The 17508-nt window shown below is 41.2% G+C and overlaps 1 protein-coding gene across 1 annotated transcript in view; it reads right to left on the bottom strand.

Moving 5' to 3' along the window:
* Positions 1-16610, bottom strand: part of rnaseh2b (ribonuclease H2, subunit B) — a 45212-nt gene extending 28602 nt beyond the window's left edge. Inside the window, exons 1-2 of the mRNA XM_052014952.1 lie at positions 16482-16610; positions 10412-10483 (exon numbers count right to left, since the gene is read on the bottom strand). Of these exons, the coding sequence (XP_051870912.1) occupies positions 10412-10483; positions 16482-16539 (130 nt within the window). The 5' untranslated portion in view covers positions 16540-16610. The remainder of the gene's footprint in view (positions 1-10411; positions 10484-16481) is intronic.
* Positions 16611-17508: the final 898 nt, after the last annotated feature.

The raw sequence follows: 17508 nt of genomic DNA, 5'->3' as shown, positions 1-17508 counted from the left end.
GCAGATAGAAATCAGACATTAAGAAAATAATACTGGAAGCACACAAGATCAGGCAGCATTAGTGGAGATAGAAACAGAACTGAGTTTTCAAGTCAATGAACAAATTTAAGATAATGATCAAAAGAACCAGAAGGAGAAGTTTTAGGCAAAGCATAGAATCATGATGTGTCATGTATTGAGTGTCAGGAGAAAAATCAACAGTAATGTGCAGGGGAGAAAGTGAAAATGCACTGTTGGAAGGAATGTGTGGTGAAGTGGGGACAAAATGAACAACTTTGCAGTTGAAGCATTGAGGTAAGGATTGCAGAGATCAGACTGCATCAGTTCGGTTGTCAAAAAGTGTATGGGATTAGAGGAAGGTCCTTAGCACTTACCCCAGCAGAATACCACTGTCTACCATATCCCAGTCCAACCATTTAACACAACTTACTAGTTACTGTCCTTAAGCCAATTGTTTATCCAGGATTCTACAGTATCAAATAAGAGCATCAAATAATTAGGGCTGTATATAAAGCTTGGGAGGATTCAGGGGAAGTGAAATTATGTCAAAGAGAATAAAAACAGAATAGAAGTGATAACCAATGTATGTTAGAAAAGGTACAGAGTATACAAACATAAGAGTATACCTCCAACTAGAGCCAGGGAAAAAAAAGCAGAGACAACATTTATAACAAGATAGATGAATTGAAGGCACAAATAAAAATAAATGGGTGCAATCTTGTAGCCCTTATAGAGATGACCCAGGCCTTGAATTCAAAATTCTACAATATCTAACTTATACAGGAGATAGACAAGATGGAGGAGTAGAGTGGTACCCCTAATAATGTGGAATGGAATAAAAGCAGTAGGGAGAAAGGATCTTAGCTCAGAGAACCAAGTGGAATTAGATAGGATGGAGTCAAGAAATAACATGAGGCAGGAAACATTGATGGAAGTTGTCTATAGGCCCCCCAAAGTGTAACAATAATGTATTATAATAATCAAATGAACATGTACAACAGTAATACAATAATCATGAGGGAACTCCTGCAGTCGATATGTCAGTCAAAGTCAGATTAGTAACAACTGTGTGAAGGACAAATTTATCCAAGTGTACACAAGATGGCTTTCTAGATCAGTACTGAGGAACCAATGAGAGAACAGGCCGTCTTAAAACTGGTATTGTTCAATGAGAGAGCGTTAATGAATAATCTTGTAATTGAAGGGCCTTTAGGGACGAGTGACCATAATAAGATAGTAGTTTTATTTTAATAAGCAGTGATTTAATTCAATCCAAATTAAGGTCTCAAATTTAAACAAAGCAAACTACAAGTTACGAGTCATGTGTAATCTTTTGATATATTGGAAAATAATATTAAAATATATGAAGTACAATATTAAAATATATGATAGTAAACATGCAATGGCTAACATTCAAAGAATTAATAGTTTACAACATGTACATTTAACTAAGGCATAAAAATCCAACAAGCAAAGTGGCCTAAGCATGGCTAGCAAAAGAAGTTAAAGAGAGTGGCAACTTGTACAGGAAAATGACGCCGAGGTAAAAGATCAGCCATAACCTAACTAAAGGGGGGGAACTGGCATGAGAGGCCAAATGGTCTTCTGCTTCCATTTCTTACACTCATGTTCTTCCCACCATCCTACATTCGCAGGTCAGAACTGGCCCTACTTTTAAAATTCATTTTTATACTTCTGCGTACTGTTGATTTTGGCACTGGCATCTCTGGATCTCACCAATGCTTGATGTCAAATGTAGCTGACCCATGCCATAAGAAACTGGCATAGCAGCTAGTTTGAGTCTGCAGCAAAACAACAAATTTCACATCATCTAAATCAGTGACAATAAATCTGATTCTGTCAGTGGATTGAACACAAACTGCTGAGAGGGGGAAAGAAACCCAGAGAGGCATTTGAAAAAGATGAGAATTTTAATATTTAGGTATTGTTTAAATTAGAAGCTGGTAGGTCAGCAAGCACAGGGTGATCATTGAATCATTATAGAACAGAAGTGGGCCTACATTCCCCAATTCCATCCAGTCTGTGCCAGCACCCAGAGCCCAAAGTAACTTATTAACTGGAGAACATGACTCATGCAATACAGTTTACAAAGTTGTTATGAAAAGCAGAAACTGGGAGGTCAGCCAGGAGTCCACTGGAATAGTCAAGCCTAGAAATAACGTTGTTATGGATGTGGGTTTTAACAGGTAAGCTGAAGCAGATGAAGTGTCAGGAGTGTTACGTAGTGGAAATGGACGGTCTTAGTAACAGCACATATTACATGGTCCAATCAAAGAGCACAAAACTGCAGGCGCTGTAACTGCGAAATAAAAACAAAAACTGGAAATACTCAGCAGATGGGGCAGCATCTGTGGAGAAAGAAACAAAGTTAACCTGCTGAGAGGTCACTGGCCTGAAATGTTAATTCTACTTACTTCTCCACAGATGCTACCCTAATGTAGTGACTATTTCTAAATATTTTTCAGGACCTGGGCATCATTAGTAAGACCAAAAATTTCTCGTCCCCAAGTGCCTTTGAGAAGGTGGTCATAAGCCACCTTTATTAACCTGCAGTCTTTCTGGTGAAGGTAATCCCACAGTGCTGTTGAGGAGTTTTGTCAGTGCAGAGTGTTCAATATTTTGAAATCAGCATTGTGTGCAGTTTGCAGGGGAATGTTGGCTTTCATCAGTCAGGGCATTGAGTATAGAAGTTGGGACGTTATGTTGCAGTTGTACAAGTCGTTGATGAGGCCACACTTGGGAGTAGTGTGTACAGTTTTGGTCACCCTGTATAGGAAAGACATGGTTAAACTGGAAAGTGCAGAAAGGATTTACAAGGATGTTGCCAGGACTAGAGGGCCTGAGTTAGAGGGAGAGGTTGGCCAGGCTAGGTCTTTATTCCTTGGAGCAAAGGAGAACAAGGGGTGACCTTGATGTTTAAAATTATGAAAGGCATAGATAAGATGGATGGTAACAGTCTTTTCTCCAGGGTAGGAGTGTCCAAAACTAGAGGGCATAAGTTTAGGGTGAGAGGGGAAAGAATTAAAAGGGACCTGAGGGGCAACTTTTTCCACGCAGAGGGTGGTGAGTGGATGGAATGAGCTGCCAGATGAAGTGGTTGAGGCAGGTACAATGGTATCATTTAAGAGGCACTTGGATAGGTACAGGAAGGGCAGGGCTTAGAGGGATATGGGCTGAATGCAGGAAATTGGGACTAGCTGGGCGGGTACCATGGTCGGCATGGACTCATTGGGCCGAAGGGCCTGGATCCATGCTATTTTGCTCTATCTGCAAGTGACTATATTCCCAATTGCCAGCGGTCTCTGCCCTTCTTTGCTGTAGAGGTCATAGGTTTGGGAGCTGCTGTCAGTGTAGACTATGCAAGTAACTTCAATGCATTTTGCAAATGGTACACCCTGTAACATTGTGCACTGTGGTCGAGGGAACGTGTGTGAAATAAACAAAGGTAACGGCTTCAACCTTCCAATTCTGGAGGATAAAACAGTTGGAGACAACACAGTGATGGAGAGGAGCCCTGACTGTAATCAGCAAAGTGGAAACTGATGCTGTGTTTTTGGATGACATTACTGAGGGCCAGCAAGTGGAAGAGAAACAAGGCAGCTAAGAACAGATCCTCATGGGAAGTCAGAGGCAAATATGCAAGTCCAGGAAGAGAAGCCACTGCAGGCAATTCTCTGGCTATGATTGGCTGGATGGGAATTAGAACGGGGGGAGTGCAGGTCCAGCTGGATGATGATTGGGGGGGGGGGGGGGGGGGGGATGTCAGAGGAGAATGTTATAATTAACCAAGTCAAATGCTGTTTGGGAGGGACAGTCACACAAGAGGTTATTTATGACTTTGATAATAACCATTTTGGTATTAAGGTAGGGTTGGAACTTGGTCCTGATGCAGAGTTTCGACCCAAAACGTTGACAATTCCTTTCCTCCCACAGATACTGCTCGACCCGCTGAGTTCCTCCAGCGGATCGTTTGTTGCTCCAGATTCCAGCACCTGCAGTCTCTTGAGTCTCCACTGGAAACTTGGTTAGGATTCAAACAAGAACTACTTCAAGGATAGGCAGAATTTTGAAGGTGACAATAGGTTAAGAACTTTGAACACGAAAGGGAGCATGGAGCTGGCACAGTAATTTGCTAGAATATGGGGTTTAAAGGTTGTTTTGGGGAGGCAGGGGGTGAGGGGGATGCTGACACTAGTTATGTAGAAGGGGGAAAGAACACCATCAATGTCATCTAGCTTGGGAGCCAAGGGAGAGTGCTGCACCATCAGCAGTGGGAATAATATCAAGGAAGCAGGAGATGGGCCTCTAGTGGAAGGTGAACAGACAGAGCATGGAAATCAGATAGTAGAGAGACCCAATTAGCGAATCATCACTATCTGAACATGTAGTGATTCATTAAAGTAAAAGGGGCTCAGAGGATTAAGCAGCTTTCCTGGACAAAATTGCTAGAAATGGCTTCAATGTCAACAGGACAGATTCAAGTGTGCACGAGTTAATGAGAGCATATAAAAAATGATGGAATCGTACCATTTCAAAATGCAACTCCTGTGGTCTGACAAACCATTCATGATGCAAGAACAATCAAATAAATATCATCAGCTTTCAAAGTCTGAAGATATTCTTGTTCCATAAATTTCAGTTAAGTTTAACATTCTGAAGTTTCAGTTCCTCTGTTAAGCAGACCAATGTAAGAAACAAGAAGTTGTAATAGTAGGGGATTTTAACTTTCCACATATTGACTGGGACTCCCACACTGTGAAAGGGCTGGATGGCTTGGAATTTGTCAAATGTGTTCAGGAAAGTTTTCTAAATAAATATATAGAGGTACCAATGACAGAGAATGCAATACTTGATCTCCTATTAGGGAACCAGACAGGTCAGGTGACAGAAGTATGTGTAGGTGAGCATTTTGGGTCCAGTGACCATAATGTCATTAGTTTCAAGTTAATTATGGATAAGGATAGGTCTGGTCCTCAAGTTGGGGTTCTGAATTGGAGAAAGGCCAATTTTGTGGAAATGAGAAAGGATCTGGCAAGAGTGGATTGGGATAAGTTGTTTTCTGGCAAGGATGTGTTCGGTAAGTGGAAGGCCTTCAAAGGCGAAATTTTGAGAGTGCAGAGTTTGCATGTTCCTGCCAGGATTAAAGGCAATTTAACAAGCATAGGGAACCTTGGTTTTCAAGGGATATTAGTGCTCTGGTTAAGAAAAAGGGAGGAGGTGTATAGCAGGTACAGGCAACTAGGAACAAATGAGGTACTTGAAGAGTATAGAAAATGTAAGAAAATACTAAAAAGGAAATCAGGAAGGCAAAAAGACATGAGGTTGCTTTGGCATATAATGTGAAGGTAAACCCAAAGGGTTTCTACAAGTATATTACGAGTAAAAGGATAGTAAGGGACAAAATTGGTCCCCTAGAAGATTAGAGTGGTCATCTATGTGTGAAGCCTCAGGAGATGGGGGAGATCTTAAGCAGTTTTTTTGCATCAGTATTTACTTGGGAAACTGGCATAGTGGATATGGAAGGAAGGGAAACAAGCAGTAGTGTCATGGAACATATAGAGATTAAAGAGGAGGTGGTGCTTGCTGCTTTACATCAAATAAAGGTAGATAAATCCCCCAGGCCCGACAAGATATTTCCTTGGACCTTGAGAGACACTGGTGTAGAAATTGCAGGGGCCCTGGCAGATATATTTAAAATGTCCTTAGCCACGGGTGTGGTGCCGGAGGACTGGAGGGTAGCTCATGTTGTTCCGTTGTTTAAAAAAGGCTCTAAAAGTAAACCAGGTAATTACAGGCTGGTGAGCCTGACATCAGTAGTAGGTAAGTTATTGGAAGGTGTTCTGAGAGATCAGATATACAAGTATTTGGACAGCCAAGGGCTGATTAAGGATAGTCAGCATGGCTTTGTGCATGGTAAATCACGTTTAGCGGATCTTGTAGAGTTTTTTTTGAGGAGGTTACCAAGAAAGTAGATGAAGGAAAGGCTGTGGATGTTGTCTATGTGGATTTTAGTAAGGCCTTTGACAAGGTCCCACATGGGAGGTTAGTTCAGAAGGTTCAGTCACTAGGTATCCATGGAAAGGTTGTAAACTGGATTCGAAATTGGCTGTGTGGGAGAAGACAGAGTGGTAGTGGATGATTGTTTCTCAGACTGGAGGCCTGTGACTAGTGGTGTGCCTCAGGGATCTGTGTTGGGGCCATTGTTGTTTGTTGTCTATGTCAATGATCTAGATGATAATGTGGTAAATTGGATCAGCAAGTTTGCTGATGACACTAAGATTGGAGGCGTAGTGGACAGCGAGGAAGGCTTTCAAAGCTTGCAGAGGGATCTGAACCAACTGGAAAAATGGGCCAGAAAATGGCAGATGGAATTTAATGCAGACAAATCAAGGTGGACATACACAGTAAATGGTAGGGCACTGAGGAGTGCGGAGGAACAAAGGGATCTGGGAGTTCAGATACATAATTCCCTGAAAGTGGCATCACAGGTAGACAGGGTTGTTAAAAAAAGGCTTTTGGCATCCTGGCATTCATAAATCAAAGTATTGAGTATAGGAGTTGGGATGTTATGGTGAGGTTGTACAGGTCATTGGTGAGGCCAAATTTGGAGTATTGTGTGCAGTTCTGGTCACCTAACTATAGGAAGGATATCAGTAAGATTGAAAGAGTGCAGAGGAGATTTACTAGAATGTTGCCATGTCTTCAGGAGTTGAGTTACAGGGAAAGATTGAACAGGTTAGGACTTTATTCCTTGGAGTGTAGAAGAATGAGGGGAGATTTTATAGAGGTTTATAAAATTATGAGGGGCATAGACAGAGTTAATGCGAGTAGGCTCCTTCCACCTAGATTAGGAGAGATAAGTACGAGAGGACATGGCTTTAGGGTGAAAGGGGAGAGGTTTAGGGGGAACTTCTTCACTCAAAGAGTGGTGAAAGTGTGGAACAGGCTGCTATCTGATGTAGTAAATGCAGGCTCACTCCTAAGTTTTAAGAATAAATTGGATAGATACATGGACGGGAGAGGTCTGGAGGGTTTATGGACTGGGTACAGGTAAATGGGACTAGCGGAATAACGTTTCGGCACAGACTAGAACGGCCAGATGGCCTGTTTTCTGTGCTGTAGTGTTCTATGGTTCTATTGTTATTCTGTGTTACTTCTACTTTATCTATATTTTAACAGATAGTTACATAGAGAAGTTAGATGAGCACGTAATGAACAAAGGACTAGAATCACAGAAAATTTGCACCACAGAAGAAGACTCCTTCAACAAGGAATTCCAGCATTTGGTCCATAGTCTAGCAGGTCACGGCTTTTCAAGTACACATCCTAGTTCCTGTGAGGAGGGTTTATGCCTCCACTCTGTCAGGCAGCGAGTTCCAAACCCCAACCACCCTCTGGATAAAGATTGTTCATCCACCTTCTAATCCTTCTACAATTAATTTAAACCTCTGCCTGCTGTGTTTTGATTAATTAGCTACAGAAATTAGGACCTTTTTTATTTCAAACACAGCCCCCATATGTGACATAGTCTCTGTTCAGCCTCCACTGTTCCAAAGAAAACATATCACCAAGATTTCACCTTAAATTTTCCAATCTTTGCAAATCCCTTATAAATCTTCTCTGCACTTTCTCCAGCACAATCGCATTTTTTCTGTAATGTGGTGACCAGAATGTATGCAACACAAGCTGGTGCCCTAACAAGTTCAATAAGCAATTCTACCATAACCTCTTTGCTTTTATATTCCATGCCTCAGCTAATAAATGAAAGCACCTAACTCCTTTTTAAACATCTTATCCACCTGCCCTGCTGCCTTGTGAACATAGACTTCCTCTACATTTTCTAGTATCCTTCCATTGACTATACATTCCCATGCCTTATTGCTTCTCCCCAAATGCATCACCACAAACTTCTCCACATTAAATTCTATTTGTCACTTTTCTGCTGAACTGACCAAACTCTATGCATCCTTCAGAAATCAAAAGCTTTCCTCTTACCTGACAACTACACAGCCAATTTTTATATTATTGACAAACTTCTTTATCATGCCCCATACATTTGGGTCTAACTCATGAGTACATACTACAGAATAAAAGGGACCAAGTACTGTTCCCCATGGAACAACACTGGTCACAACCTTCCAATCACAAAGACCTGTCAATCCTTACCTTTGCTTTCTGCCACTGAGCTAGATTTGGACCATTTTGACACTCTCCCTCAGATCCCATGTGTCTTTACATTTTTTTTAGAAACCACCCTGCCACACAGAATCTTGTCAAAAGCTCTGCTGAAATCCATGGAAACTACATTAAATATACTGCCCTCAACAATCTTCCTTGTTATCTTTACAAGAAGTTTGATCAAAGTGCTCAGATGTCTTTCCCTTAATAAATCCATTCTGGCAAAGCTTGTTTAATCTAATCTTTCTAAAGAAGGTCAATGTTATCCTTCATAAATTGCCCAATACTGAAGATAAACTAACTAGCCGACTTAACTGGTCTGTCCCTTCCTACCTTTTTAAAAACGAAGTTAAATCAGCAGTCCTCCAACCCTGCAGCTTAACTCCTGTAATCAGGTGTGATCAAAAAATTATGGTCAGAGCTTCTCCCTTGTTTCTTCTACCAGCCTAGGGCATGTTTCATCTGATCCTGGTGACTTATCCATTTTCAAAGTGTTAAACCTCTTAATAATTCAAAAATTCAAGGCAGCAGCTCACCACCATCTTCTCAAGAGGAATGAGGGATGGGCAATAAATACTGGACTAGTCAACAATATCCAAATCCCCCTAAAAGTGAATAGTTAAAACAAAACTTCCACTTTTATTATGCTCATCCCATCCATTATTTCATATACTTGCTCCTTAATTTCAGCATTTCTCAATTTGGTAAAGAGTGCTGCAAAATATTTATTAATAACTGTACCTACATCTCCCACATTTGTTACTCTTTTGATCCTGAATAAGCTCTGTTCTTTTCTTAATTAACCTCTTGCTATTGATAAAATTTACTTGGATTTTCTTTGATTCTACCTGCCAGTACTTTTTCCATGCCCTCCCTTTGCTTTCGTAATTTCCCTTTCAATTCTGTCCCAACAGCTATATTCTTCTAGACCTTCTGCAGCATTAAGTTCCCAGTGTCCGCCATAAGCTTTCCTTTTTTTTTGATTATTCTCACTTCTACAGACTTGGTCATCTAGGGGACTCAAAACTGGATAGCCCTGCCCTTTTCTTATAAGCACTTATACCCCGAACCTCCTGGATCTCTCATAAATGCCTCCCATTGATCAGAGACTGATTTACCATCAAGTAGCTCATTCCAACTGAGTTTTGCAAAATCAGCCTTACTCTAATTTAGAACTTTTATCCCCATTTTAACATTGTCTTTTTCCATAATTGAGCTAAATTTAACTTAATTATGATCACAACCACAACAGTTCCCCCACTGGTAGTTCATTGCCTTAAATCAAAGTCATAATTCTGCCCCTTCCCCTGCATTTGTCAGGCTTGCTACACATGGTAAAATATTCTCCTGAATGTAATTTTGGAATTTGTGCCCTCTATTCCTTTTACGTTAGCTGTATCCCAGTTAGTATTTGTGTTACTAAGATCCTTCAATATTATTATTGCCCTTCTGATTTTACACTAGTCAGAAATGTGTTCTACAATTTCCCTCAGACTGTGTGGAGGTCAAATGTCATTGCCTTTGCTCCTTTCTGTTCTTTACTTCAGCCCATATAGTCTAATTTGGTCACCCATCTAACTTATTCCTTGTCACAATTGCAATTGCTTCTTGAACCAACATTGCCATCCACTGTTTTTTTAAATTCCCCTCTCGATTCCATCTGAAAACTCTAACAGGGAATGTTAAACTATAATTCTGGATCCCTTTATGCCACATCCCTATAACAGCAATAACATCATACATGAGGATATGCTGACAGGGTTCGCTGAAAAGAGGTGAAAAAAAACTTGTATAGAACACAAGCAATGGCATAGACCCATTGGGCACAGTGGGCTGTTAATTCTATTATTTCTATATAATAAAAGAATACTCATTTTGATCAGCACTCATCTGCAAATCAACTGAACTTATTGGTTCTATGCTCCTTAATAACCTAATTTAACTATAAATCTGTCAATTTGTTCCACCACACAACGGATACATTCACTCCACAAAAGGCTAAGTATTTTCCAAATGTAGTTATTGTTGCTATGTAGGGTACTATTAACATCAATGATGCACTGGCTATTGTACTACAACATCAGTGCTGCAGTTATTGTATTGATACATTTCTTTAACCATTGAAATTAACTTACTATTCATCTGCACCTGCCTTTCATACTTAGAAACTTAGTGCAGGTTACGCAAACATTAATTACACTCTGATACTTACCTGTTTTAGGATTGCGAAGTTTGGTAAAAACAGGACCAGAGTCAATCTTCTCTGGTGCATCGATAGCAGACTCTGAAACAGGAAATGAAAAACAAATTTTTAATAAACTGCAAATGCTGGAAATTTAAATAGAAAACAAAATGCTGGAGACACCCAGCAGGTCAGGCAACATTTGTGGAAAGAGAACCAGAGATAACATTTCATGTCGAAGATCCTTTATTAGACTCTCTTCAACCTTAAATGTTAATTCTGTTTCTCTTTCCACAGATGTTACCTGCTCTGCGGAATATTTTCAGCATTTTTTGATTTTATTCTAAAACTGGAAAGCTAGAGGAACAAAATCAAACATAAATCTACAAGCTGCATCAAGAAACAATTTAAGCTTTCCATACAGAACACATTTTGCTGTTGTGCTCATCTTAGAGGAAATTGACCAGCATAATCGTTAAACTGGTCATGTGCTCAAATTGTCATTTTTGACATGTGCAGAAAAAGCAATCTGCTACCTGCCCTTGTGCAAGGCTGCAATTTGCTGTATGTGCTGATACAGAATGGTTTGGTATGTACCTCAGTACAAAAGGAACTGTTGTAGTTCAGATACTATTTAGTATATGAAAGCTCTGCTTCATAATGTTTGAGCTCACGAAATTATCGTATAAAACTAGTACTACTATTTTCATTTAATGTAATAAAATAGTCCAAAGTGCTTCAAAGGAAACAGTTATAAACAAAATACGATGCTAAGCTATATTAGGGATACTTAGACGGGGAGCCAAAGGCTTGGTAAACAAGGGGCAAGAGAAACAGAATGGAAGAGAAATTTGAAGGGCAAAGTCAAGGAATTAAAGCCCAGGCTTATGTCTAAAACAAAGCAGAGGGAAGAGGCTATTAATGTACAAGAGTTCTAGCTGGAATACTGCGTGAAGTTCTGGTCACCACACTAGAGGAAAGACATGATAGCACTGGAGTGGGTGATTCACTGGGACATTGTCTGGGATGAAGCATTTCAGTTATGAAGAGATTGGAAAGTCTGGGTCTGGTTTCCCTGGAGCAGTGGAGGTCAAGAGGGGACATAATTGAGATATATAATACGATGATGGGTATAGATAGGGCTGACTTGGGAATTCTTGTGAATGCTGCTTATTTGATGCTATGTGCCTGTGATGCTGTTGCAAGTAAGTTTTTCATTGCACCTGTGCATACTACAATAAACTCAACTTTGACTGCAGGAAACTTTTCCCCCCACATCAGAGGTAGATAAAACTAGAGGCACAGGTTTAGGGTAAAGGGGGCAATAGATTTAAGGGCATCTGAGGGGGAATCTTTTACACCCAGTGATTGATTAGTACCTAGAATACACTACCTGAGAGAGTGGTGGAAGCAGAGTCACTGACAGCATTTAAGAAGTGTCCAGATGAGCATTTGAATTGCCTTGGCATTGGAGGTTGCGGGCCAAGTGCTGGAAGATGGGATTAATACAATGGGTGCCCACTGGTCAGCGTGGACATTGTGGGCTGAATGGCCTGTTTCCATGCTGTATGACTCTTTTTATATATTAAAAAAAAAATCACCAAATGATTGAACAGAAGCCACTAGGGAGTAAATCACCATTAGAAGAAAGCATCACTCTTTGTTCTGCAAGTTCTGACCCCTGTACACGATGGTTCAGAGATTTATTAGAATGTTACCAGGAATGAGGGACCAGTTATGTGGAGAAACTAGAGAAGCTCATGAGGGCTTGAAAAACTTAGAGGTTAAAAGTTGATGTTTCAACAGACATGTCCACTGGCAGGAGGGCCAAATATTTCATCTGAAATATTTGGCCCTCATAGAGGTGGGGAAGGGAGCAAACTATTAAGGCCTAGAAGGCATTATCTGAAAGGTTGATGAAAGCCCATTCAACACTAATTTTTTTTTTTAATTGAATTAAATATTTTCCAGAAAAAAAAGGGAATGAGTTTGCTTTCTGCTTCCAAGGGCGGTTACCTTAGGACCAACAGAAAATCACCTAAATCTTTGAGAGGCCCCAAAAGAAACTTGGAGGGGAGAAAATTAGAGCAACACAAATTGTGTTTACCATTAAGCACCTATGTGGGAGACTTAACTCCCAAAGAGCAAGACATATTGCATACCCAGATAAACAATGATAGTTTTTTTTTCTCTGGATCACTGTCAGAGGACAAATGAAGCAGAGACATTTTTAATATGTTTTTTTAAATTGAACACACCATACTTTTAGCAGCTGACCAAGAAAATAATTCAGCAAATTGACTGATGTTGTTACCCAGCTTGTTAAAAAGAAACCCCTGCACTTTGCCTCTATGGAAGGAATGGAGAAAAGTTGCCCTTTGCTAGTTTGCTTTTTCTCAACCCTCATCAGAATAAATTAAACTGGGAAGGCTGGAGATGCTTGTTTGTAATGGTCATTTTCCTGCAAATAGAATTTTCAAACCTGGTCAACTACTTTTCCTGGTAAAATAGAATTTCAAGAGAAAATTAAGTTGGGTTATACTTCGGCAATGTCAATATGAAGATCAGGAGCTGTGAAGAACTCAAAGAAAATGAACAGAGATAAAAATCAGAAAGTGTACACAGAAAGTTGTTTATGTCATCAGCTTCACCTGGTCTCCCTTGGATCCTGATTATACTGCGTCATTTGTTTCACTACTTTTCAAAACCTCAAAGATAGCACATCTGGAATTGGAGAGGAGTTGTGAATTCTACCAAAATGAAAAACTGTTTACAACACATGGGCTATCTGTTGGTTATCGCTGGGTGCTGGCACTGAGGACAGCATTTCAGATCAGTTGGCAAATCTCAAGTCATAGGAAAAAAAACCTCAAAGTTGCTGATTAAAGTTGATGAACTGTGTCTGGATCATACTGTATTTACTGCTTGTAAACATGTTGTCCACCACTTCCAACTAATCACATGCTTTTTTCAAGATCTGACCATTCCCCAAATGACAGTTTCATTTCTTACAGCATATTTCAAGAATTTTCTCATGAGCTTCATGAAACCAAATTTGCTTCCAATGATAAATGATGTAGCTAAAGGAAACTGTTCCAGTTACTGAGGAAAACAAAACCTAGTCCCAGTCATTGGTTTTGCAGCAAAACAGTACATCATTTCACCGAGATGTCAACCAGTTTGACACAAATGTGATAAATTTTAATGTTATTTTCAGATGATGCTATTTCACCAGCCAATTTTCAAAGAAATATTTCAGATTACTGATGCCCCTAAAAATAAAATCATCTTCATCCCTTAGGCCTTAACATGTTTCCAAAGCAGCTGAAAAGATAGGTCAGCTAGTTCAAGAATTTACTAATTATCAAACCTACGATACTGTGAATGCAGAAAAAAGGAATATAACAAATCACAAGAAAACCTCAAATTTTCAATTTCTCTCACCACCTTGCTCTGTTGCAGAACTTTTCACGCTGTAATACTGACAGAGTATTTCCTTAGTAAAGGAAATGAAACTGTAAAGTAGAGCTCCTATTTTGTGAAACCACCTTGGCATCTACAAGGTGAACCTAGAATCACAAATGTACAGCACAAAAACAGACCCTATCGGCCCACCTCATCCATGTTGACCATGATGTTTGAAATTAATAGATATCACTCTATTCAATTTGAAATTAACCGTGCATGCTGGGCAAAAAGCCTAAATTGCTAGGACAAGCCTTTCTGTAGCAATGTTAAGTGCATAAGATGTAAAGGATGAAGATACAGTCACAACTCCACTTTCTACACTACGGCACACTAGTAATGATATAAATACCACAATTCTTCCAGCACATTTCCCCAAAAACTTTCCGAAACAATGAAAACACTGCAGAACATTCAGGAGGTGTTAAGTTTTAGTACGTCAAGTCTGGTTCATCAAAAAAAAAGCAAGAATCCCAAATATGCCCACTACTTTCAAGGCCAAGTATTGATAAATGGAAAAAAATGCCAGCAATGCTGTGTGCCAAGAATAAATTAAGTAAAATAACCATTCATTCCAAGTCTCATTCAAAATCTCTCCTGGCATAATCTCTATGCCTTATTATCCTGGTTGAAGCCTGTCTGTATGGGACAGAAGCAGCCCCATTTGTTGTTACGTTGCAACTTTATAAAGCTCGAATTAGGCTGCATCTGGAGTACTGCATTCAATTTTGGTTGCCCCATTACGGGAAGGATATGAAGGCTTTGGAGAGGTTGCAGAAGAGGTTTACTAGGATGCTGCCTGGATTAGAGGGCATGTGCTATCAGGAGAGGTTGGACAAACTTGGGTTGTTTTCTCTGGAGCAGCAGAAGCTGAGGGGAGACCTGATAGAAGTTTATAAGATTATGAGATGCATAGATAGACTGCCGGTATATTTTTCCAAGGGTCGAAATGTTTAATACTAGAGGGCATGCATTTAGGGTGAAGGGGGGGGGGGTAAATTCAAAGGAGATGTGTGGGGCAAGATCCAACCCCCCCCAGAGTGGTGGTGCCTGGAATGCAGGTGTTTAAGAGACTCTTAGATAGGCATATGAATATGCAGAGAACTGACATTGTGTAGGCAGAAGGGATTAGTTTAGTTAGGCGTTTAATTAGTTCAGCACATTAGGCCTGTTCCTGTGCTGTACTGTTCCACATTCTATTTAGTTTCCCTGATTGGGTCACTGAGCCTGAAAGTTGAAAATTCATGTCGTAGAACAGATACTTCCCTTCAACCATTCAGTTCTTGAACCAACCGGCACAACCCTAATCACTAGAGTTTAGCAACACTATGACCACTTTGCACTAAAATGGACTTTGTTTTTTTAATGTTCTAATTGTGTTCTCTCTTGCAAAAATTGTTTATCATTTTCTTGTGAATGTTTCTTATATGATGTTATGTGCCTGTGATGCTGCTGCAAGTAAGTTTTTCATTACACCCCTGCATACATCTACTTGTGCATATGACAATAAGCTTGACTTTATAAAACATAAGTTAGGCCACATTTGGAGTATGGTGCGTAGTTCTGGTTTCCACACTACAGGAAGGACACAAGGCTTTGAAAGGGTGCAGAAGAGGTTCACCAGGATGTTGCCTGGATTGGAGTGTATTCACTAAGGCAAGACAAACTTGGATTGTTTACTCTGAAGTGTCAAAGACTGAGGGATGACCTGATAGATGTATATAAATTTATGAGAGGCATAGTTAGGTTAGATACTCAGTCTTTCCCCCCTCCCCCCAACCAGAGTGGAAAATGTCAAATACTAGAGGGCATAAGTTTTAATGCAAAAGGGGAAGTTTAAAGATGTGCAAGGTAAGGTTCTTAAAAAAAAGTGGTGGGTACCAGGGGAGGCAGCAGAAGCAGATACAATAGCACTGTTTAAAAGGTATTTAGGCAGACACATGAACAGGAAAAAACAATAATACACCAATACCAATCCTGCCAGCACAGATATGGTGGGTTGAAGGACCTACTCCTGTGCTGTACTGTTCGATTATTCTATGGCACAGAAGGGACACTGACAGCAAGTTGTCTAAGTGACTGACATTAGAGTCATGGAAGGGGATGGGAGAAGCTTGGCGGTAGAGAGTGGGCAAATGAAATGGAGCAGGGAAAGAGATGATATTGGGAAAGGTAGTTGGACAGATAAAGGGGCAGAGTGCAACAGATGATCCGGGAGAGAGGGATGGGTGGGTACCGGGCTAACGATGGGGTCAGGCAGGTAACTAGATACGGCCATTACTGGGGAGTGGGTACAGGCGACTCACAGCGAAAGAGACACGGCATCATCCTCTGCGATTGGAAAGTGGGCAACAGGTCCGGGGCCGGGGCCTGGGCCTGAAAAGGGCGAGCAGGCACCTCGGCCTCGCTCCGCCTCCCGGGTGCCGGCGCGGAACAAGTTCCGTCCAATAACCCCCACCCCCACGGTGACCACGGCGCGGACGTCTAGCGTTACGGCGCATGCTCACTCCCGGCCGCGGACCGCCGGCTCTCGACCCCCTCTGGGAACAGACCTCAGGGTCTGGAACAAGCTGGGGCAGCTGTAGGGGCCGGTCGTCCCGTCCCGTCTCCGCCCCCGGCGCCATTCACTCCTTACCTGGAGCAAGCAGCACCCACTGGTCAGAGTTGCGCACACGGCTCTTCTTGCCGGGCATCTCGCCTAACGCCCTCCCCAATGTGCCCGGTCCGCCAATGACGCCGCCCTGCTCAGCTCACCGCGTAGGCGGGGAGGGGGGTGGGGAAAGAACTGGACCACAGCCACTTAAAGCAGTAGAAAGTTCCTCCACCCCCCCCCTCCCGAGAGGCACGGGAAGGTCAACCAAATAATGTATTGGGCTTTTAAGCGTGTGGATGGAATTGAAGGGAACAGTCGCCCTCTCTGCTTTACCGGCATAATAAAAAGGCCAACCTTCAACCTTCCCCTGTCTATTTGGTGCAGTCCTCCTTAAAGGGACACCATTTCCCCCCCCCCCCCCGGCGCGCCAAGGGCTGACTGTAGGGCAGGCTGGCAGGCAGCCCGGAGAAAGAGCAGCAAGTGGATCAAAATATAAAGAATGGTAATTCGGGAAGCAGTAAGACAACAAGGTCGTAACTTCGCCTTTAAGCTCGGCTCCATTTTCCGGCACTATCCCCATATTCCTTGACTTCCCTTCATATCCAGAACTCCAACAGTCTTCGTTTTGACTCGGCTTAATGACTGAACCTAGGCAGACTTCTGAGGTAGAAAATTCCAAACGTTCACCTCTCTCAAAGTGAATGAATGTCTCATTTTGGTCCTAAAATGACCTACATCTTGTTCTGAAAATGCCGGAAATACACTGCGGGTTAGGTACCAGTAATGGGAAAAGAAACCGTTGACGTTTCAGGGCAATGACTTTTCGTCAGAACTCTTCGGCTCTCTTCTCAATTTCTGATCCACCCACCACTCAATCCCTTCTGTTTCAGCTACCTCCCTTTCATACACTTCCTGTCCATCAACAGCAGCACTACCTGCTTTTATTTCATGTAAAAATGCTTGTCTCCTCAGTTTACTAAATCCTTAGTTTAGTACATAAATACTTTTTTTTACTTTAAATAAAAATGTAAGAAATTAATTAGATGCATGGACATATTGGGGGCAAAGA

This window comes from Pristis pectinata, chromosome 4 (assembly GCF_009764475.1).
Source record: "Pristis pectinata isolate sPriPec2 chromosome 4, sPriPec2.1.pri, whole genome shotgun sequence".
In the NCBI taxonomy this organism is placed as follows: Eukaryota; Metazoa; Chordata; class Chondrichthyes; order Rhinopristiformes; family Pristidae; genus Pristis; species Pristis pectinata.
This window is presented reverse-complemented; position numbering and strand designations above follow the sequence as displayed.